Source organism: Nothobranchius furzeri, chromosome 1, assembly GCF_043380555.1.
Source record: "Nothobranchius furzeri strain GRZ-AD chromosome 1, NfurGRZ-RIMD1, whole genome shotgun sequence".
Taxonomy (NCBI): Eukaryota; Metazoa; Chordata; class Actinopteri; order Cyprinodontiformes; family Nothobranchiidae; genus Nothobranchius; species Nothobranchius furzeri.
Window position 1 is genome coordinate 96,509,829 of NC_091741.1, and position 24,452 is coordinate 96,534,280.

The 24,452-nt window shown below is 43.8% G+C and overlaps 3 protein-coding genes across 4 annotated transcripts; 2 read left to right on the forward strand and 1 right to left on the reverse strand.

The window, feature by feature from the left end:
* Positions 1–112: 112 nt before the first annotated feature.
* Positions 113–2,802, reverse strand: aldob (aldolase b, fructose-bisphosphate). Its single transcript, XM_015944225.3, has 9 exons — positions 2,664–2,802; positions 1,952–2,064; positions 1,661–1,872; positions 1,533–1,587; positions 1,309–1,469; positions 1,109–1,192; positions 854–1,028; positions 574–773; positions 113–371 (listed from the first exon to the last, which is right to left on the reverse strand). Exons 2-9 carry the CDS (start codon positions 2,061–2,063, stop codon positions 276–278), a joined length of 1,095 nt encoding a protein of 364 aa, XP_015799711.1. The 5' UTR covers position 2,064; positions 2,664–2,802; the 3' UTR covers positions 113–275.
* A 1,887-nt stretch (positions 2,803–4,689) lies between these two features.
* rnf20 (ring finger protein 20, E3 ubiquitin protein ligase) lies at positions 4,690–18,892 on the forward strand. The gene is made up of 22 exons (XM_015944187.3): positions 4,690–4,806; positions 5,089–5,263; positions 5,337–5,405; positions 5,493–5,591; positions 5,670–5,817; positions 5,897–6,082; positions 6,192–6,307; positions 6,558–6,704; positions 6,783–6,857; positions 6,955–7,074; positions 7,295–7,474; positions 7,594–7,729; positions 7,803–7,924; positions 11,194–11,347; positions 11,443–11,758; positions 11,859–11,976; positions 12,051–12,200; positions 12,274–12,486; positions 12,651–12,776; positions 12,874–13,014; positions 16,872–16,976; positions 18,174–18,892. Exons 2-22 carry the CDS (start codon positions 5,093–5,095, stop codon positions 18,348–18,350), a joined length of 3,069 nt encoding a protein of 1,022 aa, XP_015799673.1. The 5' UTR covers positions 4,690–4,806; positions 5,089–5,092; the 3' UTR covers positions 18,351–18,892.
* Positions 18,893–19,575: 683 nt separating this feature from the next.
* Positions 19,576–23,157, forward strand: LOC107375602 (voltage-gated monoatomic cation channel TMEM109). 2 transcript variants are annotated; one of them, XM_015944200.3, is made up of 4 exons: positions 19,576–20,421; positions 21,505–21,564; positions 22,348–22,450; positions 22,692–23,157. In XM_015944200.3, the coding sequence occupies exons 1-4, from the start codon at positions 20,212–20,214 to the stop codon at positions 23,045–23,047; spliced, it is 729 nt and encodes a 242-aa protein (XP_015799686.3). In that variant the 5' UTR covers positions 19,576–20,211; the 3' UTR covers positions 23,048–23,157. The 2 variants fall into 2 exon arrangements, with proteins under 2 accessions (XP_015799686.3, XP_015799695.1); XM_015944209.3 differs by lacking the exon at positions 21,505–21,564.
* Positions 23,158–24,452: the final 1,295 nt, after the last annotated feature.

Below are 24,452 nucleotides of genomic sequence, written 5' to 3' on the forward strand. Positions count from 1 at the left end.
TTGATACTCTGATATTTTCTGTGTAAATAAGACTTAGCTATTTCATCAGCAGTCCTGTCTTTAAAATGTGTTTTATAGCTCTAAAATTGTGACAACATAGAAAACCTCCAAAGACGTTTTTAGGTTTATCTTTTATTTCCAGTTATTTCATCAAATAAAACAAACAGTAGCTCAACATTTTGGTGGAAGTCCTCTCTTGGTGTTGGTGGTCCAGGAAAGCTCATCAAGCAGAGGGCTTGTTTTGGTCCATCTGTTTTTCCAAGTGTTCACAGTGTTTAATAGGTGTAGCTGGCAGTGTACAGAGACTGTTTGGAGGACTTGTCAGCATTGGCAGAAGACTTGTACTCTCCTTTAGAAGCCAAGCCGTTGTTCTGATGAGATCAGAGGACAGAGAAGGTCAAAGTCAAACGTGTTAATGATCAGCCTGGTTACATGCACCACATCGGCCCAAAAGCTTTTAGAAATAAATGATTTACCAGATAAAGTTGAGCAACTCAACATACAAAATCAATTACATGCCAGTCTGATCGATAAAGGTGAATTGTCTAACCCGCTCGGCCCGTGAAGACTCACCTTGGCCCTGGTGCAGAAAGCCTGTTGCGCCAGCACCTTGTTAGCAGCTTTTCCCTCCCAAGCTTTGAGAGCAGAGGCCTGAAGAGCTCGGCCGTAGGAGAAGGTCAGCTTCCAGGGCCGAATGAGGGGCACCTGGTTAATGGCGTTCAGGTTGAGGGTGGCCTCCTCCTCACTCTGACCTCCAGACAGGAAGCAGATGCCTGGAAAAACAGAGAGCAGCTGTTAGAAACCTTTTTAAATGGATTCACTATGGGGAAAATTCTGGTCACATGACACTCACCCGGAACAGCGGCAGGAACAGTGCGCCTAAGAGTCATCACTGTAGCCAAGGCAACATCCTCAGGGGTGTATCTAATAGTGCATTCGTGTCCAGCGGTGACCATGTTGGGCTTCAGCAGGGTGCCCTCCAGGTACACGTGGTGGTCAGACAGAGCTTTGTACACAGCAGCCAGGACCTAAAGATGATGCAAATGTATCATCATCACAGACTTCTGGTGTTCTCGGAGGGAAAACCCATTTTCTGTAGCTCACTAACCTTTTCTGTGGCGTACTGGCACCTCTGCAGGTCATGGGCACCATCGGTCAGGATCTCTGGCTCCACAATGGGAACCAGACCATTCTGGGGGAGAAAATGCCAAACCATTACAAACTGTTACTAATTGATAGAGTCATTAAGTCTTCAAGGATCAAAAAAGGACGGATCACTGTAGCATTATGAAAATTGGGGATTCACACCTGTTGGCATATGCTAGCGTATCTGGCAAGAACGTTGGCATTCTCTGCGATGGCGAGCGCTGATGGACAGCTGTCGTTGATCTTGAGCACGCACCTCCACTTGGCAAAGTCACAACCATCCTTCTTATACTGGGCGCATCGCTCCGAGAGGCCATCAAGACCTAAACAAGCCCGAAAGGGTTCAGCCTTTACAGATGTTTACCAAAATAAACCTTTAGCTCTACCTTGTGTGGTGGTCTCTCCGTCTGTGCCAGCTAGAGGAGCTGTGCCTTTGTCTACCTATATCCAACACAACAAAAACAAGTCACACAGAGATTCAAAAGCTTGAAAATATCTCAATTTCTCATCATACCTTGATGCCAACTACAATCCCCTTCTCCTTGATGAGCTGAGGGAAAAGCTTCCCGCAGTCTGACTTCTGGTAGAGCGTCTCGTGGAAGAAGATGACCCCACCAATGCTGTTGGCCATGGAGGAATCGGAGGAGAAAAGGATGTCGCGGTAGAAGCGGCGGTTCTCCTCTGTGTTTTCCACTTTGATGTTCTGCAGTCTTTTGCCCATGGTGCCTTCACGAGAACAGCATTCATCATCAGCCGCACGTGCAATCTGCAGCTACAGAAAACAACTACCCATGCGGCGTCTCACCTGTGGATTCATCTGCAGCCAGGATTCCCTTTCCTGAAACCACAATCTTCTGAGCTATTTCAGATAGCTCCTTCTTCATCTCCGGAGACAGGGCTGGGAATTGATGAGTCATCCTAAAGGCAACAACAAGAACAGTTGGAAGGTTTTTCTAGCTGGCCTGAGGAAGGTTTGACCTTTTCTCCAGAAAACAAAACGCCTAACAGATCCGGCTTCTCTTGCATCACTTCAGCAGTTAAATATTTGGACTGAACGGCTGACCTTTGGCATTCTACACAGATAAGTTCTCAGTGCACAACGAGTCAGTTCACCTGAAGCTGTTTGCAGAGGAAAGTGTTAAAACTGCTGCAGTGCAAGAATTTAGAGTTGGCCATGAGTTACAGTTAGATGCAACTGCACAAACCAAGACTATCAGCAGTATCATTAACTATTACATATTTAATATAAACCATTTATTAATGATTAATTTGTGTTTTTATCAATGTATTGTATTGTAGAAACATTTCAAAGTAAAAACTCACTCATGTTGATTGCAAATTTAGTTAGTAAACTGTTAATTCTAAGCAGTTCCTTGTTAATTAATTATCTAATAATTCTAATGTCAATAACCACATGGAAAACCGCGCACAAGGATGAAAAGTGCTGAAAGTGCATCCAATTTTCTGCAAAGAATCAAGATCAATTTCTGAGAATGAGCAAAGTCCTGCAGACTTACTTTAGAGGTGTTTGTCAAACAGCGGCAGCAGAATAATGACAGATAGACGCTGTTGCCTCCCAGACGAGATCAGACTGATGAAGAAGGCAGAAAGTGGGTGAAAGGCCGTTTTAATGGGGCGGCGGAGGTGGTGGGGGAGGGGCCGGTGATGTGGCGGGGGGAGGCGGGTGTTGATCTGGGAAGGCCATTGGCCCCAGCCACGAGAAGAGGGGCGGTGCGTATTTGTTGTTCATATCAGGATCTGATGATCAAACTAGAAATCATAGTGAAGGGAACGGTTCAGCTTTGAAAGCAGCTCTGTCTGCTTCTGCAGCGCTCAGGCTGCAGAAATGTTGCACTTCAGGTTTAGTTCTCCTAAAGAAAGACCGGGCATGTTCACAAGCAAATGCCACTTTCGATATGAGTTATTTATATGTCGATGTTTACAGCAGCTTCTGTTTTTATTATCACACAAACACGTGACCAAATTTTTCTTTTCCTCCGGTAGAAACCCTATATATATATATATATATATATATATATATATATATATATATATATATATATATATATATATATATATATATATATATTATATATGCAATTTCTGCATTATTTTCCAGAATTACAGTTTAAAACAAAGGAATAGTTTTACACTTTATATCATTATAGCTTTAAAAATGTGTTTTTGCACACAGACTAAAGGCAACAATAATTTGTTTATTTTTAACTAAATCACTTTTTTCTAATCTTGACACAGTTATTATTTTCATATGGTGAGTGTGTTGTTTATGCATTATTGTATTTTGTGTTTTTAATGTTGTTTAATGCTTATATTTTAAATGCATTTTCAAATCAACTTTAAAGTTTCTTAGATCAAACCTTCATATAAGCTCCTGAGCTTTTTGCCTCTCCTTGCATCCAATCTATTTTTTTTTCTTATTGTGTGTGAAACTAAACCCATCATGCATAAACATAGTTTAGTAAAACTGAGCTTTGTTGCACCCCACGTACTCAGCATATGACAGCAGATATTAGGTCTTGGACCCTACGGGTTGGGCTTGATTTGTATCTTGCAAATAACGACAAGACAGCATTTACACAACCCGGACTCTGCACCTTGTCCAATGTCATTTTTAATATTGCAGACCAGAGTTCAGTCTTTGTGCGTGCCTTTATTTTTGCACCACCTTTTGAAAGTGAGTCAAGCACACAATGGTTGTCCTCTGAAAAGGGCTGCTTGCTACAACAAGTCAGTGAGTTGGTTATTATAAAACTTGCGTGGGACAATTTTTGGTTTGGATATTTTAGTCAGTACAATGAGGCAAAATCCTACAAGCTGTACATCTATCTTCCCTGCAGCTGGCAGCAAACAAAAGAGGAGTAAGGTCCATAAGACAACATTCCTGAGATTATGGATGGAAATCTTCCAAGTTTATTACAACTATCCTTTGGCCTTAGTATTTATTTTTAATTCTAGAGAAGATAAAATATGTTGCGACTATAGCAGCGGAAGTATTTTAGACATTGTGGGAGAAAACAAATCTTCCAAGGTGATGTGGTTTGTATGTGGCGGCCTTATCATGCAGATGAGTCCTGGACTTTGGTTAAACTCTGAAATTACCAAATAACAAAGCTAGATAAATTAGATAATGAGTTAACAAATATTCTCTGAGTTGCTTTCAAAAATAAACAGTCTGCGTCATCTACTGTGCAATAGCTTGTTTGCCATTTGAGGGTCAGCCTTCAAATGGCTGATGATGAGGCAAACAAACAATTTAAAATATTCTATAGCAAGGTTATTTCAGAATTAAAAATTGTGTAGTTTAAATATCTTTTTTAGATGTGTGTATGTTGTCCTCAGCCAGGGTTAAATACACATTATAGCATTATAATGGGTGTTGATGCTTGAAATCTGTGTTTCAGATGCAAATAAATCATCTGATGATTCTTGACCATCTTTTCTGATCAGTTTATAAGCATTAAATCGTAAAATGCTGCAGAGTGTTTCACACTCCGATACAGCAGGTGGTGCTTTTGCGTCAGAGCGCGTGCTAAAGCGGGTCCTCTGGAAACCGTTGCCACTTCCGTTTCCGTTAGGCAAGAAGCCGCAACATCAACATTTACTGACACATTTAGTTAATAACTCTTACATTTAAAATTGGTAAGATTTCAGCTAGGCGTTGTCGACGCAGGTCCACAACGATGTGGTCGCATTAGTCTGTTGGTTCAGGATTAAAGCTGGTCAGATTTTCGGCTAGCTTTAGCAGATGGCCAACGTTAGCTTAATTACTGATTTCGCTACTTCAGTCTTTAAAATGTTAAAACTGGTCATATTTGTTCATTTATTTGAGAACGCTTACTATATTAGATCGTTGCAGTCGAAATACATACTTTAAATTAATCCCCTAAATCTGATCTACAATATACTATTTTATCTTTTTAGGAGGATGTCGGGGCAGAAACGTCCCGCTGACCCCTGCGGATCGTCGTTCTCCGGAGCCCCGCCTGAGAAGCGGAGGGAGCGCGAAGGAGAGGACGGAGGTCCCGGTGTCAGCGCCGCGGCCGGTGGTAGCACAGCGGTGGAAACGGTCATCAAACTGGGAGGAGTGTCCAACTCCGTGAGTCTCACTACTGCAGATTACTAATCTAACATGTATTGGTTTTATGGACACACGAGTAATGTTCTTCCAGGAAGAACAAGACATCAAGGCTCTCCAAGCAAAGAACCGCAAGTTAGGTGAAGCTCTAGATCAAAGACAGGTGAATTTCTAATCTTTATTTCAGATCAACACCCAAACACAGGATTCTCCAGCAGAACTGTGACATTTACTCTTGGTTTGTTTGAAGGTGATTGAGGATGAGCTGCGAGAGCGAATTGAGAGACTGGAGACCCGGCAGGCCACTGATGATGCCAGTCTGCTCATCCTTAACAGATACTGGAACCAGGTGAAGAAGTAGAAGAAAGTATCCTGGATTATTTGTCCTTAGAGTCCAAGTGTGACATTATGCTAATTTTTTTTCCAGTTTGATGACAATATTCGGCTCTCCGTCAGGCGCTATGATGGAGCAAACGGCGAACCAGAGAAATCACCCTCAGGTGAGGGTCGGAGCCTGAAGCCAGAAACCCCAGAACCTGATGGAGACTCCAACCAGGAGAGGGCCAAAGACCGAGGTAATGAGACCTGAAATCTGAACATCATAATGATATTTTTAAAAAAGCAGAACCTTAATAAAAATTGTATGTCGCTCAGGTCATCAAGGAGAGACCTCCAACTCCTTCCTGGCCACACTGGCGAGCAGCACCAGTGAGGAGATGGAGGCAGAGCTCCAGGAGAGAGTGGAGAAGAGCCAGAAGCAGGCCAGTCATGTTGTGGAGATCTACAAACATCTGAAGAGCAGCGTGGACCAGCTCAAGGCAGAGCTGGACTCTGGAGATGGTGAGGAAAAATAAATAACCTGTGAGATTTAGAAAGCTGTGATTATAAATAAATGTTGCCCTGGAGAAAAATGTCAACCAGTTTGTGCTTTTTACGGATTGATTTGCAGATGGGAGTTTGAAGCAGGTCACCTCCAAACTGAATTCCCTCCTGACACGTGAAAACGAGCTGCTGCAACAGCTGACTGAAGACCTGAAGCAGAAACACAGTCACATGACCAGCGAGGTAAATCATAGTTCCTTTCTTAGAAAGTTATCTCGAGCCAGAATCGGTCAAATAAACCCCAATCAGGACTTATGTAGTCTGTTATTACAATAGAATGTCAGTAAACTCTAAGGATCTCTTTTAACATGAATATCAAATTGTTTTTGCTTGTTCCTTTATTTAAAAACGAATATCTAGTCATTTATATTTTTTATACAAAGCAGTTGTTTAGAGAGCGTTAAGATCCTGTGAGCTCTGGTCCTCTCTGCAGTCGCGGTCTCTGGGTCGGGCAGCGAACAAAGCGGATCAGCGCGTCGGCGAGCTTCAGGTTCGGATCGAGGAGCTCCAGTGGGACATGGAGAAGATCCGTCGCCGAGAGAACAGACTGAACGCACACCTGAGCGAGGTCCTGGAGAGGGTGAGAGCGATGCTAATAACTGTCATGGCAGCACGATGTGCCTGTGGAAGTGACTGTAACACCACCCGTGTTCTCCAGGTGAACAGTAAAGGCTATAAGGTGTGTGGAGAGGCCAGCAGTGTGTGTGGAACCATCACTATTAACAAGAGAAAGGTACACTTTCTTTTGCTGTTATTTTTGTCATTAGGAATTATTTTAGGGGTGTTCTGTAGGTTTTATGGTTTTGTTTCAACTTTTATTTTGAAACTAGTTTGAGGACATGAACAGTGAGCTGGAGGAGAACACGGAGCTGGCAGAAAATCGCTCTGTTGAGCTGCAGAAGCTGCAGCAGGACCTGCAAAATGTCCAACAGGAGAACAACAACATGAAGGTACCAGTGTTACGTCAGCTCCACGATCCCAAATATTCAGCCATATTATCATAAACTCAGAGAGGCTACAGTATATGAGTGCAAATTAACATTTCTGCCCCAAAATATTCCTGGCTCAATTTACTCGTCCACAGAAAAAAATTGCAAAATTAGTCAATTTTTTCAATGGAGGGACAGAAAAATGACTTTTTTTTTCTTGTCTAACTTTCTCAACTTGCAGACGGAGCTGCTGAGTCGAGCTGAAGGTTTCGTTAAAGAGACCTCAGAGTATCGCTGCCTTCAGTCCCAGTTCTCTGTGCTTTACAACGAGTCCCTGATCCTCAAAGCTCAGTTAGATGAGACACGCGCTCGCCTCAACACCACCCGGACGGCACGGCTTCGGCAGCTGGACCACATGGAGGTGTGTGTGTGTGTGTGTGTGTGTGTGTGTGTGTGTGTGTGTGTGTGTGTGTGTGTGTGTGGTCGGTGTGGGATTGTGTGTTTTCGTCTCTTGCTTATTTTCATCTCGCCTGAGTGCAGAACGATGAGGTGGCTCTGCAGAGGAAAGTACGCACCGAGGTGTTTCAGCTGGAGGACACACTGGCTCAGGTGAAGAAGGAGTACGAGATGCTGCGCATCGAGTTTGAACAGACTCTCGCAGCCAATGAGCAAGCAGGTAACTGGCGTTTCTGATCAAATAAAGTCCTTCCTTGATCTATATTGTCTAACTCCCCCCCGCCCCCTCCTAGGTCCCATCAACAGAGAGATGCGTCACCTGATCAGCACGCTGCAAACACACAACCAGCAGCTGAAGGGGGAGGTGGTGAAGTACAAGCTGAGACTACGAGAGGCTCAATCTGAGCTCAACCAGGTACGTCACAGTGAACGAGGGAAGGGTCATCATCATAAATATATGCTACTGCTTGTATTTGGGCTGAAAAAGTGTAATCTTCTCGTCGTTTAACACGTTCATTAACTCCGATGACTACTCTATTGAGCGTTAACACTTCTTTATTTTGTCCTTTGGAAGTCTATCGCTCTCTTGCTCTAAACACAGCTTTAAAACCTGCGAACGTGCATTCTGCGTGTATCCATTAATCACGATACGAGATACGAGAGAAGAAGTTGTGAACCCGTGGGTGGAAAAATACATCGTAAGAATACATTTCTGTAATATGATTTCAGTGTTTCCCTTAGGAATTTTTCCAGCTGTGGCGGTGGGGCCGGTGTCGGTACAAGATCTGCTCGGGTGCAAGATCGGCTCGGGGTCCGTCGGCTGCCGATGACGTCAAAGTAGTTGATTGGCTGAACATGGACCTTACGGAATTACGTAATCACGTTACGTTGTTATCACGTTACGTTGGTCCAGGCAAATCTTTCTGTTGGAAAGATGGACAACTTTTACAAAGAAATCCATCATTACCTCTTTGAAAATACACTTTTAGCGTAGAGCTGCATGTATATTAGGGCTGAACGATTACTGCATATGCAATTAAATTGCGATGTGACAAAAGGAGATTTTCTAATCGCAAAGGCTGCAATTTGGCAGCGAGTGGTTAGCGCAATGCTAATATACGTGGAAAAACCCATAGGAATGCTAATGCTAATATCACTGATTACATTCTTACAAATTATGAATTAGAAACGTGCCAAATGATTACATTTGGAGTCTAATAGAAAGTAAAACTACCATCAATCAAATAAGTACAGACAGGTATTTTAGTAAAGCCAGAAAACTTTTAACTCCAGAGTTTTGGCTAGCAGCTATGAGCGTAACTGAACTACTCATGGACAAGACGTCAAAAACTCTTAACACAAAATACTTCAATAAACGGGACACACTTCGTTCCTGCAAATACAATTTCACAGGTGTTGCTAATACTTATGATCCTTCAAGGGATGTGCTCAAAGAGGAGTTCAACATTATAAATAAAATATAGTGTTTTATTTTACAAATACCATTATAAACACAAACTTACGTCTTAAGAAGCATTATTTTAATAACGAAACTGCTAAATTCTTTCCAACAGTATAGATGTGTAGTGTATTTTGTCCGAGTGGGTTTGCCGTTCTTTGACGTCATCGGCAGCCGAAGGACCCCGAGCTGATCTTGCACCCGAGCAGATACTGTACCGACACCGGCTGTGATCACAAGCGACAACATAGTAGTTCCCGCTGCTTCTTCGGGAAACAGCGCAAAAAAAAACAAAAAAACTTGGGATCTTGTAGGCGTGGCAGTGGGATTTCACCACCACGGCTACGCCTATGTAAGGGAAACCCTGGATTTAGCAAAATAACATTCGCACATACAGGAGCGTGTGTGTGAGCTTGTGTGTGAGCTGTCAACCAAACCGTGCACGCAGCTGTAGGTACCACAATGGTGACCCCCTCCCATTGCCCTCAAGGTCCAAGATTTGGATCAAAGATGCCAGTGAAGGTCATGCAGAACCAAATTTAGTAAAATCACTGAAGAATTACATAATTATGCATTTAATATTTGTTGCACTTTCTTTTGCCTCTTTGTTGAATTTTTCATATAAAACTTTTCCATAAAAAAAATGTGAAAAACTAAAAGAGGGAGTAATTAGGGTCGGACACAGTCTGAATTTGAAAGATTCCAGTTCCGATTGATGATTGATCTATGAACTCTCTAAAGTGAAGCCTCCACACATTATCCATGCCACTTCCGGCAGATTCTTCTTATTTGTATTCGGCGTATTTTTCTTCTGGTCGGTGGACCTGGTATAAAAACTAGGAATCGGAACAAAAAAAAATTGAACGATTCTGGGAAAAACTGAAACTTTGTCCCGGTTCTAATCGATGCTCGATGCCCAGCCCTTGGAATGATAAATAAATATTTCTGAAAGAGGTCCTTCACTGAGAAACCATTTTTTATTAAGACATTGGAAGACTAAAGTGTGCCCTGGGATTGGTGAATGGATTGCGGCGATGGCGGAAACAGCTGCTTATGAGGCCATGCTCAGCAACCTGAAAGGGGACAAGCACACAGACTGGAACAGCTTTTGGGGAACATAGAAAAATGTTACATAAAACTTTGAAATCTAATGCCTCACTGCCTGGATTTGGATTCCTAACTGACCCCGAATTAAGTATGGCTACTGGTCTATGTAGCTGTAATAGCTGAACCCGAAACTCTTAGAATCGTTGGTACCCTGGAAAAGAAGGGGGGCACAGGCCTGTGTGTTTTTTTTTGTTTTTGTATGTTCTTGTACGTTATAAAAAATCTTAAAATAATAAAAACATTAATTATAAAAAAAAAGAAGAAACCATTTTTATTATTATTATTATTATTTTTGAAGATAATCAGTTTTTCATGCAGGCTGAACATGGAAATAGTCTCCCACACCTGTCTCCTGCTTTATCTTGTGAATGAAAACAGACGGTGAAACGCTAGGATTAGAAAAGCCTGACAGATCTACATCACACCGTCACTGAACATTCATGGACTCGCCCATCATGACTCACGATGAGGAAGGCTGTTGTTGGTTTAGCGCCCAGGAAACTGCAGAGAACGTCTCGACTAGTAGAAGCTAACTGTTAGCAATAAGGAGAACATTTTTGTGGAACATTCTGGACTATATATGTCATGGTTTTGAATCTTTGCAACAAGAAACATACGTTCGCATGAAGGAAGTATATCTATCTGCTCATGTAGCCTATAGGAGCAGTAGACACGTGATAAATATGTTAAGGTACTTTTTAATCCGTCCATTTTCGGCCGCTTACCCAGGGTCGGGTCATGAGGGCAGCAGCCTAAGCTGGGGGGTCCAGACTTCCCTCTCCCCACCCTAACCCTGACCCAATCCTAAATTGTTCTCTGACCAGCTGATAAACACAAACCTAAAGGAAGACCCAGGACACGTTGAAGGGACTATGTCTCTCAGAGAGCATGGTCTCGAGGTTAGAGGAGCCGATTCTCATCCCAGCTGCTTCGCACTCGGCTGCGAACCGCTCCAGCGAGAGCCGCAGATCACGCTCTGAGATCAGTCACAAGTTAACTATGAAACTCTTGCAATTAATCGTGATTAAAATTATTTGTTGATTGACCGCCCTAGTAAAAAGTTGTCTGATGGTAGAAGAGAAGCAAAATTCCCTCTAACACATCTGTTTTGTGTGCAGCTTCGTGCTTCAAAGGGAAGCGCCATCCTCCAATCACAGTCCAGCACAGAGATGGATGTGAAGGAGGAGACGACCTCTCCGTCAACCGCGGCTGTTTCTGCGGAACCTGCCGTGAAGACAGAACTGGACAATGACTCGGCGCCCGGCGGCACCAGTAACTAACATTTACTTTAACACGCTCAAAGCTTTGATACGGAAAACATCTAAAGGATTTTATCGTTTCCCTTTTTGTCGTCGTTTTTTCTGAAGGTGCTTTGGTCAAAATGGAGTCTGGCGTAGAACCAGAGGTGAACGTGAAGGAGGAAGAGGAGAAAAAAGAGAAGGAGGAAAAGAAAGAGGTGATTGTAAAGAAAGAAGAGAAGGAACGGGAGCGAGAGAAAGAGAAGGAAAAGAACAGAGAGAGGCCCACCCGGAGCAGCAGCAGCAGCATCGTCATGAAGGAGGAGAAGGAGAAGCCGGGGAGCAGCAGCCAACCGGAGGAGGTCAGCGGGGATCGGCTGGCTGTGGTCGGAGGGTCAAAGAGGAAGGAAGTGGAGCAGCTGAAAATCGTCCGAGCAGAACTCAAGTGTGTTTGAGATTCACGTTGTAGTAATTATTCAGGCGGTGAAGTTTAGTTCTGTAGAGGAAAGTATTGAGAAATATTAACGGTCATCGGATCTGAGCAGGAAAGCCCAGGAGTCCCAGAGGGAGATGAAGCTGCTGCTGGACATGTACCGGTCAGCACCGAAGGAGCAGCGGGACAAAGTTCAGCTCATGGCTGCAGAGAAGAAGACCAAGTCAGAGGTGAACCATAACAAACCATCTGGGTTTAACCTTTGTTTTAGGTGATTTAATCTTAATAATTCTCCTGTTCTCAGGCTGAGGAGCTGCGACAGAGGCTGCGGGAGCTGGAGGAGAGGGAGAGGAGGGAGGGCAAGAAAATGGCCGATGAAGAGGCTCTACGGAAGATTCGCTCTGTGGAGGAGCAGATAGACATCCTCAACAAGAAGCTGTCCATAGCCAAACAGGTCTGTGAGCTGTTGCCTTTAATTCCTCTAACCGGGTTAGGGTTTGCTCCGTAACGCTCGCGCCTCCGTGCAGGAAGAGGACGCCCTGCTGAGCGAGATGGACGTGACGGGCCAGGCTTTTGAGGACATGCAGGAACAGAACATTCGTCTCATGCAGCAGCTGCGGGAAAAAGACGATGCCAACTTTAAGCTGATGAGCGAGCGGATCAAGTCCAACCAGATCCACAAGCTTCTGAAAGAGGAGAAGGAGGAGCTGGCTGATCAGCTCCTCACCTTAAAAACTCAGGTGAGACATCCTAAAGCACCTTCAGTGAAAATCAATAATCAAACAGTCAAACTTTTCCACAGCTGCAGCAACCTCCATGCACCGTTTTCCTGCTGCTGCTTGTGTTAAAACCGTTTTGTGATTTTATTTCTGTTCCACGGCGTTTGTGGGGCTGCACCCTCCAGGTGGACGCACAGCTGCAGGTTGTGAGGAAGCTGGAGGAGAAGGAGCGCCTCCTGCAGGGCACCATCAGCACTGCAGAGAGAGAGCTGACGCTTCGAACGCAAGCTTTAGACATGAACAAACGCAAGGTTCGTTTAAACCGTCGAGACGTTTAGGGGTGAGTCGCAAACACCTGGGTGTAGGGGTTCAACAGAATTACTGACCGTGAGGCGCTCTGTCCTCCAGGCTCAGGAGTCGGCGCTGCTGTCAGAAGAGCTACGGGCTCAGCTGGAGCAGGTCCAGCAGAAGCTCAAACTGGTCAGAGAGGAGGTGGTTGAGAACAGCATCTCCAGGGAAAAGGAGTCCTTCAATGCCCGGCGAGCTCAGGTAAGAACGGCCTGCAGGTGTCAGCGGGGATGCACCCATTATCTCAGAGTATGAGAACTAGCATTTGGGTACTTCCTGATGCAGAGTACTAATAAATTATCATTACTCTCATTATAAGTGGTTTATTTCCATTAGGCACATTATGCATAGACTATAAATGTATTCTATTACTACATAACTCTATTACTCTTGTATTTTACTGCCATAGGACCACCCTTACTGTAACACGGTGGTACATACTTACACTGAGTCTTTGTAATAAACAGCAGCATCTTTTACTGGTTTTGCCAAATCTTACTTTACCTTAAACCAGTGGTTCCCAAACTTATTGAGCCGCGCACCCCCTTCTATGTCATATATGTGTATATATATATATATATATATATATATATACACATATATGTGTATATATATATATATATGTGTGTGTGTGTGTGTATATATATATATATATATATATATATATATATATATATGTGTGTGTGTGTATATATATACACATATATGTGTGTATATATATATACACATATATGTGTGTATATATATATATATATACACATATATGTGTATATATATATATATATGTGTGTATAAATATATATATATACCTGACGTCACGCTAAACCAGGGGTCGGCAACCTGTTCCCATCAAAGATCCATTATTACCCGTTTCCCACAGTAAAGAAAACACCGCAGCAGCCGCGGCATTGTGGGCGGGGCCTACCCTCAGACAGCAGAGCGCTGCTCACAACAGGTGACATCAGCCGGTACCGGTCGCTCGTGTACGTCAAAGTTATCTTTCATAAGACTATAATCAATAAAACGATTTATATAAAGATGATCCAGAAGTTGTAGCCCGTCTCTGCCTACAACATTTTGATATTTTTCACCCTGTTGGTGGTTTTACTGAGCAGGTGCCACTTTTGTCATACGTTTCTTTTTAAAACATGTTTAGACTGTTCAGAATACAAATCAAGGCTCCGTCACGTTTGATTGTTGTAATTAAACTTTGTAGGTGGGGAAGGTCAGAAAAGGATCCGATCATTTTGTTTTTCCCTCATTTACAGTGACGGAGATAACGGCGCAGTGCGCCTGGCTCTGGTGTTACTCAAGTTTAATTTGTAACAATTTTCACAAGAAAACAGAACAGTTAAAAGCAGGGCTTGTGTTGACCAGACAGTTCCTGTATTTGCCCATTTATTTTGACGGAGAAAGAATAGAAAGAATTACCCCGACGCATGCAGACGAACTGACACTTTATTCGTTTCGCAAATCGCAGATGTAGCTAAATCACTCAAGAAAAGATTTCCTTCTGAACATCTGAGCTGGACACTGCTCAGTCAGCGCGTACATAAGGTGCACAGCGAGCTGAAGTTGTGGAGAGGGGCTTGGAGCGCGTTGCAGAACCAGAGCGCATGCGGGAAGATTCCTTCCACTGAAGCGAGAGTTTTCCAAACCCTGTCTCTCAGAGAGACTTGTCACTTAGAAAATGTTCTCTGATGAAGAAACTTTGGCTGAATTGTGCTTGTTCCTGTCTCCAATGTGGCGTCTGAGGAGAGTCCCAGAATCTCACATCCTCTTCAGCTCAGAAAGCGCCTATGATTACGCACAAGCGTGACTCGTCAACCCGGTCTCACAGTAAGACCGGGTTGGACCTGTTCAGGTTTACGCAGACAATCTTTACATTTAGAATTGGCTTACAGATGTAAAATTAATGCAGTAAAATATAAAGCATTTTATTTAAACATCCATTCCATCAGATGGATGGAAGAGCCGCGGATTGCCGACCCCTGAGCTAGGGCATGTGCGGAGGACACACACACACACACAAGCAAAATATACTTGTTTTCAATTACATTTATTGCGCCCACTTACATTTTCTTAGGCCCACCCACAAATGAGTTTCTGGCTACGCTAATGGTGACATTTGACAGACTTCTCTGAGCTCCGCAGCCATTACACTTTTCACCTCGCGCACCTCCTAGCGGCAGCTCGCGCACCCCCAGGGATGCGCGCACCCCACTTTGGGAATCCCTGCTATAAACAATGAGTCTCCAGACATTTGAACTGGACCTAGAAATGATTTCCTAAAAGGGGAAAGGTAAAACAACGACAGCCGTGCTACGGCTCTAGTTTTTTATTCATGACGTTGAACGTAGTGTTCCTGAAGCTAGAGAACATTTTCCCACCAGCACAGAGAACAACCAAGCGTGCATCTCTCTCCGCTCTTCGTCGTTCACGTTTATGTTGCTTCCTGTTTGGAGCACGTGAGCTGGCCTCATGCTGATGCTGCTCACCGAGACTCCAGAAGAAGGAAAATATGTGTGGAAAATTATAAAAATAGTAACACAGGAGTTTAATCTGAGTATTAGTACTCGTACTGAAAACAGCGGTCGTATTAGAGTTACCGGCCTCTAGATCAGTGGTTTCCAACCTTTTTCCCAAAGGACCCCGTTTTTTACCAGTCAAATTTTTGACGACCCCCTCCCATTCTCTCTTCCAGTACAAACATTATTAAGAAATGATAAAATTGTTCAAGCACATTTTAATATGCTTTGATTCAATAGATAACAGTAATAGTAGGCTCCAGTACAGAACAAAGTCATTAACAAAACCAAACAGAGCATAATGTGCTTGACAGTTTGTATTAATTCTCTGAACACATTGTTTCTTGTAAACACTGATAAATCGATCATTCCTTTCAATAAACATTTGACACAAAAAATACACTGAGCAAAATGTACTTAAATGTGTATATTACTGTTTATACTAGATTATTTACTGTAAAAGCTGTGATTAATCAACCAGGCCTATCTTTAATGAACTTTTGACACTTGAAAAAAACAGTGAGCTGAGCAAAATGTTCTTAAAAGTGTGTTACTTTTTCTGTACTAATTATTTCCTGTCTAAATATCAGTAAACTTTTCACTCATGGAAAAAAATGTGAGCAAAATGCAGGCTATAAACAAGTAATAAATGAAGTTTTAACCCCTTAAAGTGGAGAGGTCCTGGCGACCCACTGAGAGGCTTTGGCGCCCCCTTGTGGGGGTCGGGACCCCAGGTTAGGAACCACTGCTCTGGCTTATCCACTGAAATTACATCCTGAACATCACATCACTGCTGTTCACCAGGAAACAGACTCGCTGTAGCTCAGGAGATAGAATGAAGTTGTCTAGTAATCGGAAGGTTGCAGGTTCAATCCCGTCTTCCGCCAGAGAATGCTGCTGTTGTGCCCTTTGGCAAGACACTAAACCCACTTTGACTGCTGGTGGTGGTTGGAGGGACCGGCGTCTGGTGCCTGTGTATGGCAGGCCGCGCCCCAGGGCAGCTGTGGCTACACCGTAGCTCAACCCCACCAGCATGTGAGTGTGTGTGTATGACTGATTGTGTTGTAAAGCGTCTTGGGGGGTTGTAGAACCCTAAGAAGGTGCCATAGAAATATCTGTTGTAATTAATCTGCATTTTTTTCCCCCAACCTTTGGGATGAAATTGTGGCAAAATGTCTCCAACAACTGTTGACCATGTCCATTGTTGTTAATTTAGTGCTTTTATATGTAATAAGTGAAAGAATCCAACTTTCTGCAGATTAATCTTTCTCTAAGCTCACAAACGGCTCTATTGTTGGAGTTCTGCAAGTGTTTTGACCCAAAGCCTGATCCCAAATCCTCAGAGAAGGGGAAACCCAGATTTCAGCTAAAGAGTAGCTGTTAGTGAGGAATGATTCTCATGTTGGAAGAAGATTTTTGTATTGATTTGCTGCTCAGTAGTTTAAACCTGTAACATGTTTTAGAAAAGGACACCACTGCTGATTTCTAGGGTTGTGGGTTCGTTTCCTTAAGGCTGTTTTTGGTTTTCAGGAGGACATCTCTAAACTGAGGAGTAAGATAGAGAAGGCCAAGAAACCAGCTGAGAAAATCAGCAACGGAGATGACATCCTGAATGAAGAGATTAGTGAATACAAGGTAAACTCGGCCTGCATCACTGGTCAGATTAAAGTCTCTGCCTTTAAACTGTTAACTTTGACCCACGGTGTCATGAGACACTTCTGTCTCTCACTGTGCGAAGATTAGGATACACACACCAAAACTTTTATGGTTTTTACTCTTAAAGAGCATTTTTGTGGATTTATTCTTTGTTAATAATAACCCTGGTTAGAAAAAGTAGGATTCTAAAAACGTAATAGTTTGATTTTAGGTTTTTGTTGATCTTTATTCTAATAGTATGTTGAATGAACCTGTAATAAAACACTAGCACAATCAACAGTATCAAACGTTTCCACGTTTATCTGTAAAGCTGTAATTGTTTATAACCTATATAATTAAAAGAAACGTGGTTCTCCAAAGCCTGGAGTGTTGCCATAGTGTGTTGGGGTCAGGAGAGCTGATTGCTCTGACCTCCAGCAGAGGGTGAAGGGGTGTTTTTAGTTCCCAGCAGGCCAGGAGAGCTGATTGCGCGGTCGGGCGCAGAGGCCCGTCGTGACCTTTAAAGAGCCCCAGCAGGCTCCAGGAGTGGAAACCCGTGTCGGGCCCAGCTCACACAGGTCCTCCCTGGTGCCCTGCAGCAGAATTGTTTTAGAGCCCTTTTGTTGGCATAATCTCATATTAATGTTAGCTCTTACACCTGGGAAAAAATGGGTCTCAATGTGGTTAGTGTAGCGTTGACATAGTGTGACATCATCAGTAAGCACAGACCCTCTGTCTTCTTTTGGAAATGGAAATGTGGTCATCTTACTTTAAATGATAGAATTTCTCAAACGCAGAAGAAACGCAGAATATACAGCCTGCTGTGTGTGTGTGTGTGTGTGTGTGTGTGTGTGTGTGTGTGTGTGTGTGTGTGTGTGTGCGTGCGTGTGTGTGTGTGTGCGTGTGTGTGTGTGTGTGTTCAACACCACCCTCTAGAGTGGCTTCCTAAATGGACGTGCCACCGCTGTTGTGCTCTTGGCAAGTTTCAGCCCCAGCTCTGTCAGCACAGCCCTGATAAAAGGGACTTGAGCAAACACTCACACCGTTTACAGTACCACGCTCCTTCGTATAATCCGTGCATGTGCACGGGCACGCAAACTAGTAAATGAGTTATTCTAAGTGTCACTCATGCGAGAACAGTGATTCTTTATTTTGACTCAAATCACCCCCTCCTCTCACTCTCTCTCCGTCTCCCAGGCTCGTCTAACGTGTCCGTGCTGCAACTCCCGTGTGAAGGACGCTGTCCTGACAAAGTGCTTCCACGTCTTCTGCTTCGAGTGCGTCAAGACGCGCTACGACACCCGCCAGAGGAAGTGCCCGAAATGCAACGCTGCTTTTGGAGCAAACGACTTCCATCGCATTTACATCGGCTAAAACGGCCATCGGCCTCTCTCCGTTTGGGACAAAAAGGCTCGGCGGTGGCAGAAACTCGGCCTGAAGCAAACGACCTCTGTTCTGCTCATCTGGCACGATACTGTGGACGTGGAGTCACGTGACGATTTTAGGGATGGAAGAGCTTTTACGATGACTGATGCCTGTTCCGTCCTGTAGCCACGAGTTCACTGACGCTTACTGGGGCAGAAAGAATTGTTTCTTCACACACTGAATGCAGCTTGTGGTGATTTTTTGTGTGCTCCCATTTGGAAAATCAGGCCTTTTGAAACCATGTTTAATAAATAAAAATAAGTGCAGTTTAAAAATAACATTCCTTTTAGTGTTGCTGATCTAATGAATCTGTGTATGTTTATTGTAAATGTCTCTTTTTTTAAAATAGAAATCTTTTTTTTATCTTTAATCTAGTTTTGGTGGTTTTTCTTTAATAATCTAGTTTTTGTGGTGTAGTGGATGTTATGCACAATATTAAACTGTCAGAGCTGTGCTGCCTCTGCCTCCTTTAGAGTGATCTAAAACACTGATGCTGCTGTCCTGCTGTCTTTTTGCTCTTGCCTCAGAACTTGCTGAATACGAGCTTTATCCATCACTGTCATATCTAATGCTGCGTCTCACTCAGTGCTGTATGTGCACATCCAAACTTCCATTGATTTCAGTTTAAATTCCATTTCAGAAAATTCTCTTCAAAGCTTTTATATTCCTACACAAAACACTAGACTCACAGACTCGGACACGCCCTCTCGACTCCTTTCACACAATGAGGGATTTTTTATTTTGTGACCCTGAGGCTTACAGTCAGAAAACCGGTGCATTGTCACCATGGTAACCCTAATGAGCCACTGTTGGCAGCTTTAACATTTCACTCTTGATTCTCTTCAGCTGCACTAGACTGAAAAAAAATGTGTCTTTATTCTGGATTATTACATTTAATGTTGGATTTTCAGCCTGTGGCAAACTTAAAAAAAATAGAAACGCAAATGAATGTGAAACAATGTAAAGACCTAAATTTGGGAATAAATAATTACAACATATTTATTTATTTATAAATACAATTCTTTAGTTTCAACTTTATTTCCTCGTTTATTTCATTTTCTATTTAGGCAGAACCACAATTCCCAGAGTGCAAATCTGTGTTTATCCTCCAGGGCCTCCCCTTTCCCTCCCTCCCTCTCTTCCTCCTCTCCTCTCTGAACATCCACCCAGACCTAAGCAGGTCGTTGGAAACGCTGGAAGGAAGGGAGTGGTGACCGAGAAGGTTTTCCTCTGTTGAGACGCTTGAGCAGCAGCCTATCCATCGCAGCAGAGCCTGTTTTGATGCAGGATCAGGGACAAAGCAGCTCGGACGTGGTGCCGCGCGCGTGTGTGTGTGTGCAGCTAAAATAGGCGGTTGAAGCCTCGCCGCGTTGTTTCCGTTTTTTTTTCCTTCTAAATCTGCAAAATAAAACTCCTTCACCGATCTTCCAGCATTGCCTGAAACCGCTCGTCCTGACAGCTGATTATAAACCCGGACGCCTTTAACGGAAACCTACTAAAAATAGCAGCTGTTCAAGAGGGATCGCTCTTAAGAAGAGGAGCCGCTCTGGATTTGGGTTGCTAAGAGCTCAGATCTTCCTTTGATCCTGCTGATTTAGTCTCTTTTCCACCGAGGACCCGAGTCAGCTGGAACTGCTTTCTCCTATCCTCTCGCTAACTGAGATGCCAGTCAGAAGCTTTCTGTCGCCTCCTCCCAGCAGCAGCAGAAGCCATTTTTAAGTCTTTGATTTTTTCCTCCTCCCTTCTGCAGATTCAAACCTGTGTGCGCGCGCACTCCTCCTCCTGTGGTTCGGACACGGACTGTATTATCATGGCTAGGGTTAGGTTAGCTGCACGTGTTCTGCTTCTCCTCGTGGCTCTGGGTTGTTCTGGCGCCGAGGCTAAAGCCGAGCGGGCCGCCAAGACGGAGGAGAGCCCGCCGGTGGTGACCCTGCGCACCGTCATCACCGGAACCTGCCAGGAGGTCCAGCGGTACGCAGAGTCGGTGCTGGGAACCAACGTGATACGGTCAGCTGCTGAGGTACACACACACACACACACACACACACACACACACACACACTCGGGAAATGGATTTACTCTAAACTTCTTTCTTTCATCTTTAACCCTCCTATTGTCTCCTGCTCATAAATCTATCTGAGAAAAGATTTGTATTTTTTGTATCTGATTGACCTAAAACTCCACCTTTGTGTTTGTCCACGTGAGATAAATAATCGCACAAATACTTTTTGACTATTTTTGCTAAATTAGAAACTCACTGATTACAAAGAATTTGCAGCAGATGCACACAAGACTCCTCAACTGTCAGATCTATTCGTTTTTAGTGGGGACCCCATCACACACACACACACATCCTCAATGGACCACACCATTGGTTCCCTCTCTGGACTGGTGAAAGACCTCCAACCACCACAAGCAGAATCTACTCCAGTGGTTCCCCAACTTGTCGGCCTTTGGCCCACTTGTGACCTTTTTAAGTTTTACAGAACTTGCTAAAAAAAAAAAGAGCCTTCTCACTCTTTAAACCACCTTCATCTAGTCGTGGTCGCAGGTTCTCTCTGATCTTTGGATCAGATAAAGCTCATCACTGCATCCTGGTTTAACTCTGACCTGCTGACAGGTGTTGGCTCATTTACCTCGGGGACCTGTAATTAAGAAGATGCATTAAATGATAAATTATGAGTCTGTAAGTAAAAACTTCCACATGTAGGACCTGTTACTGCGTGTGAACTAGCTCTTGGTGATGGTGAGTTCACAGACCTAAAATAAATCAGATTTATGAGCGTCACATTTCCCGTTTGAATATTAACCATCAGGTCTTTATTTGTTTTTGTGACTAAACGTCTCGGTCGTTTTTAGACTGGGTCAGCGTTCAGTGAGTCAACAGGAGGGTTAAGATCCTAACTGGTCTGTTCTAATGTTTGGTGCGGTGTTCACTAATTTTCAGCTGTCACTTCTCTCCTTCACTCTCTCACACACATTCCACTCTCTCCAACTTGTTAATCTTCCTCTTGATCCCTTCGTCTTCCCTGCCCTCGTTTTTTCTCCATCCATCCACACATCTCTTGTATCTCCACCCATGCTGTGGCTTCCTCCTCCTCAGAGTGCAGTGCAGTTTCTAGAGTCACTGCTTGGTCAGGAGAACATCCTTACAGTGGCTTCGGTAAGAAACTTGGGTGTTTTCAACATTGGGGGGGGGGGGGGGGGGGGGGGCAGTTTGAGCCCATATCACACCTGTAGCTGGAGCACAACGTAGGAGCATGATTAGTGACGTTTGCATGTCAGAATGTAGCTTTTGTTTACCCGAGAGCTCCTGGAGATCCGTGGTGTTTATGTGCAGCAGGCAAATAATAAGTGGCTCAGCTGGCAGAACGTTGGGTGTGTGCACCCATGCTCGGCATAAAGATGGATTTCTTATGCAAAACCTCCCTCTTACTGAACTTGGCTCTGTTGCAGGAAGAAAGAAGTATGAAAGCAAAATAAATCCTAATTCTGCACTCGGATGTGTCTCAGCAAATAGAACAAAGCACATATGGACTTGTTTTTTCCCCAGGGCTTTGGAAATGATTCCGGCGTCATGCATGCGCTAACATATGGAGCTGTCGCACGGAACAGGTGCAGGTCGACTTACGGGGACAGCCTCGACCACACTGGACTTGAGCTGTTAATTAGGAGCCGCTAAATGAACAGAGCGGAGTGTTTTCCAGCTGTCACGCTCCTGCACAGCTGGCTGTTTAAACCAACAGCAGCTTTTTTATCAACACTGTCAGAATTCCCTGGTTAGTGGGTTTCTTCCAGGTGTTGTTGTAAAAGCAATCCTGTAGCTGCCTGCGCACTTTGTTTTTGTCTCAGCACGATCAGAATGTTGTCTCTCCTCATTGTTGTTGAGAATAACAGTTTAACAAGCCTTCCTCTCCCTCCCTCCCTCCCTTCCTGCCCGCCTCAGTTTTCTGAAACAGTGATCCGATTCTTGGCTGAAGGAGCCGCCAGCGGCCTGAACGTCATCGCCGTTTACGTCACAGAGATCCTCAGAGTCACAGGATTCGATGGTGGGTACCGCCGGATGGAAGTCTGCACACTCTGGTTGTTCAGCTTCTTGCTGACTGGGAGCTGCAGCAGAATAGAGTTTGTTGCAAAGAAAGTGATAAGTGCAGGTGAAAATATGTCAGCTCTCCTTGCTGGCAGCCAGCCAGCCACTCCCGTTTAGGTGTGAGTTTTTATTCCTCTCCAACAGGCAGGTATTTCCATCGCTCGGTTCTGTAGCTTAAACTGGATTTCCTGCCTCCACAGTCGCGCTGACGCTACCACGCTTCACCCCGGAGGGAGTGACCGCCGTCGCCCAGTGGGGTCTGGTGGGCCTCATCGGCTACTGGGTCCTGACCGTCCTTTTCCGTCTGCTGATCGGCGTTTTCAAGCAGGTGTTCTGGGTGGTGAGAATGGTCATAGCGCTGTGGCTTTTCGGACTGATCGTGACGGATAAGCACGCCTCTGCGGACACCACGGCCATTCGAGTGGGAGTCCTGGTGCTGGCGTGTGTCCTGCTGAGTCTGGTCACCTCCAGCTCCGATAAGACCTCCGCTGTGGAGCACCGCCTGGGCAAGCTGGAGAGGCGGGTGAGGGAGGTGGAGAAGATGAAAGCGGAGTAGAGATGAGGTTACAAATGCTGTTAGTGCAGGCCGAAAAAAAAGGGTAAATAATGATTTCTATACCTGGTACAAATTTGGGAAATAAAGTAAACTGACATTTTTAATAGAAATCTGTTTTTTTTTTACCTTTTATAAGGAAATGATGAACTAGTAGGATCATTCTAGTAAACGTCTTCTGTATCTGTGTTGCTATCTGTGTTGGGAGTCAAACAGGCAGAATAAAAAAAAATACCAAACCGTTCAGAAAGAAAGCAAAGCTGAAGAAATGAGAACAAATCCTTTAAAACTAGAAATACAGAGATCTGCACAACATTAGGCAAACATTCATGTTTGCTGCTTATATTACAATAATATTAGTTATATGAACCCAGATCATCATTTTTCCTTCTGCCACCACGCCGCTCCTGGTGTGCTCTAGCAGCTCCACTAACAGCTAACCAGCTGTGGACGTCAGCGAGGATCCATCTGTGGGCTGAATGATGCATCTTTTGTAATAACGTGTTTTAAAAGTTCTACGAACAGTCGAGCTAAAAGGAGGCGTTGGCCAGCTGCACCGACTCCTCACAACAAACGGGAAGAAGATGAATGAATGAATTAATTTTGGAGATATTTGACGAGTTTGGTAAGTTGTTCTGATTGTTCAGGTTAAACTGAGCCACCAGTGAGTTTTTTTTCTCTCATGGCAACACCAGAAGGTTTGATCAGCCTGGTTAGTTTTATTTATTTCCTACAAGCCTTAGCAGACCTCCAGCTCCCCCAGCAGGAAGTTGTCATCCCCAACTACACAGCAACAATGTTCACCCTCCTCCATCACCTGACATTTTAGACCTGCTGGATGACCAACATCTCGCGGAGGATGACAGACCATTCCTTTGATGCTGTTAATAAAATTCCAGGTAAGGATTTAGGAAACTTTATTTATTTTGAAGAAAAGTCGAGCCATTCCCACCGGCTGGATTCAGAGGGATAGAAATATTTATTTTTCTGATGCATTTAACTCTCATAAAGGTACATTTTGTGTTTACCCAGCCTATTAGTCATTTGGACATTTGATAAAATTATTAAAAATAAACCAAGACAACTTTAGTTTTAATTTGGAGAAACAAATACTAAAATATGAAGAGAAATGATTTGAATGAAAGCCGTAGAAGCAGGTTTGATTTTTATTGACTGACTCATTGAATGGTATACATTAAACAGGTTTTCTGTGTCACCTCTACGGATGCTGGTGGGATTACTTTGGTGTTCAGATATTTCCCTGAAATGTCAAAAGACAAAGTTAGTACACACCGTTCCTATCTGGAACAATAACTGCATCCTAATAAAGCTGACGTTCTTTTAGTAAGAATGGATGGAAGATAACATAAAGCGTTGTTATTATATACACATTAACCTGTAACCAAAC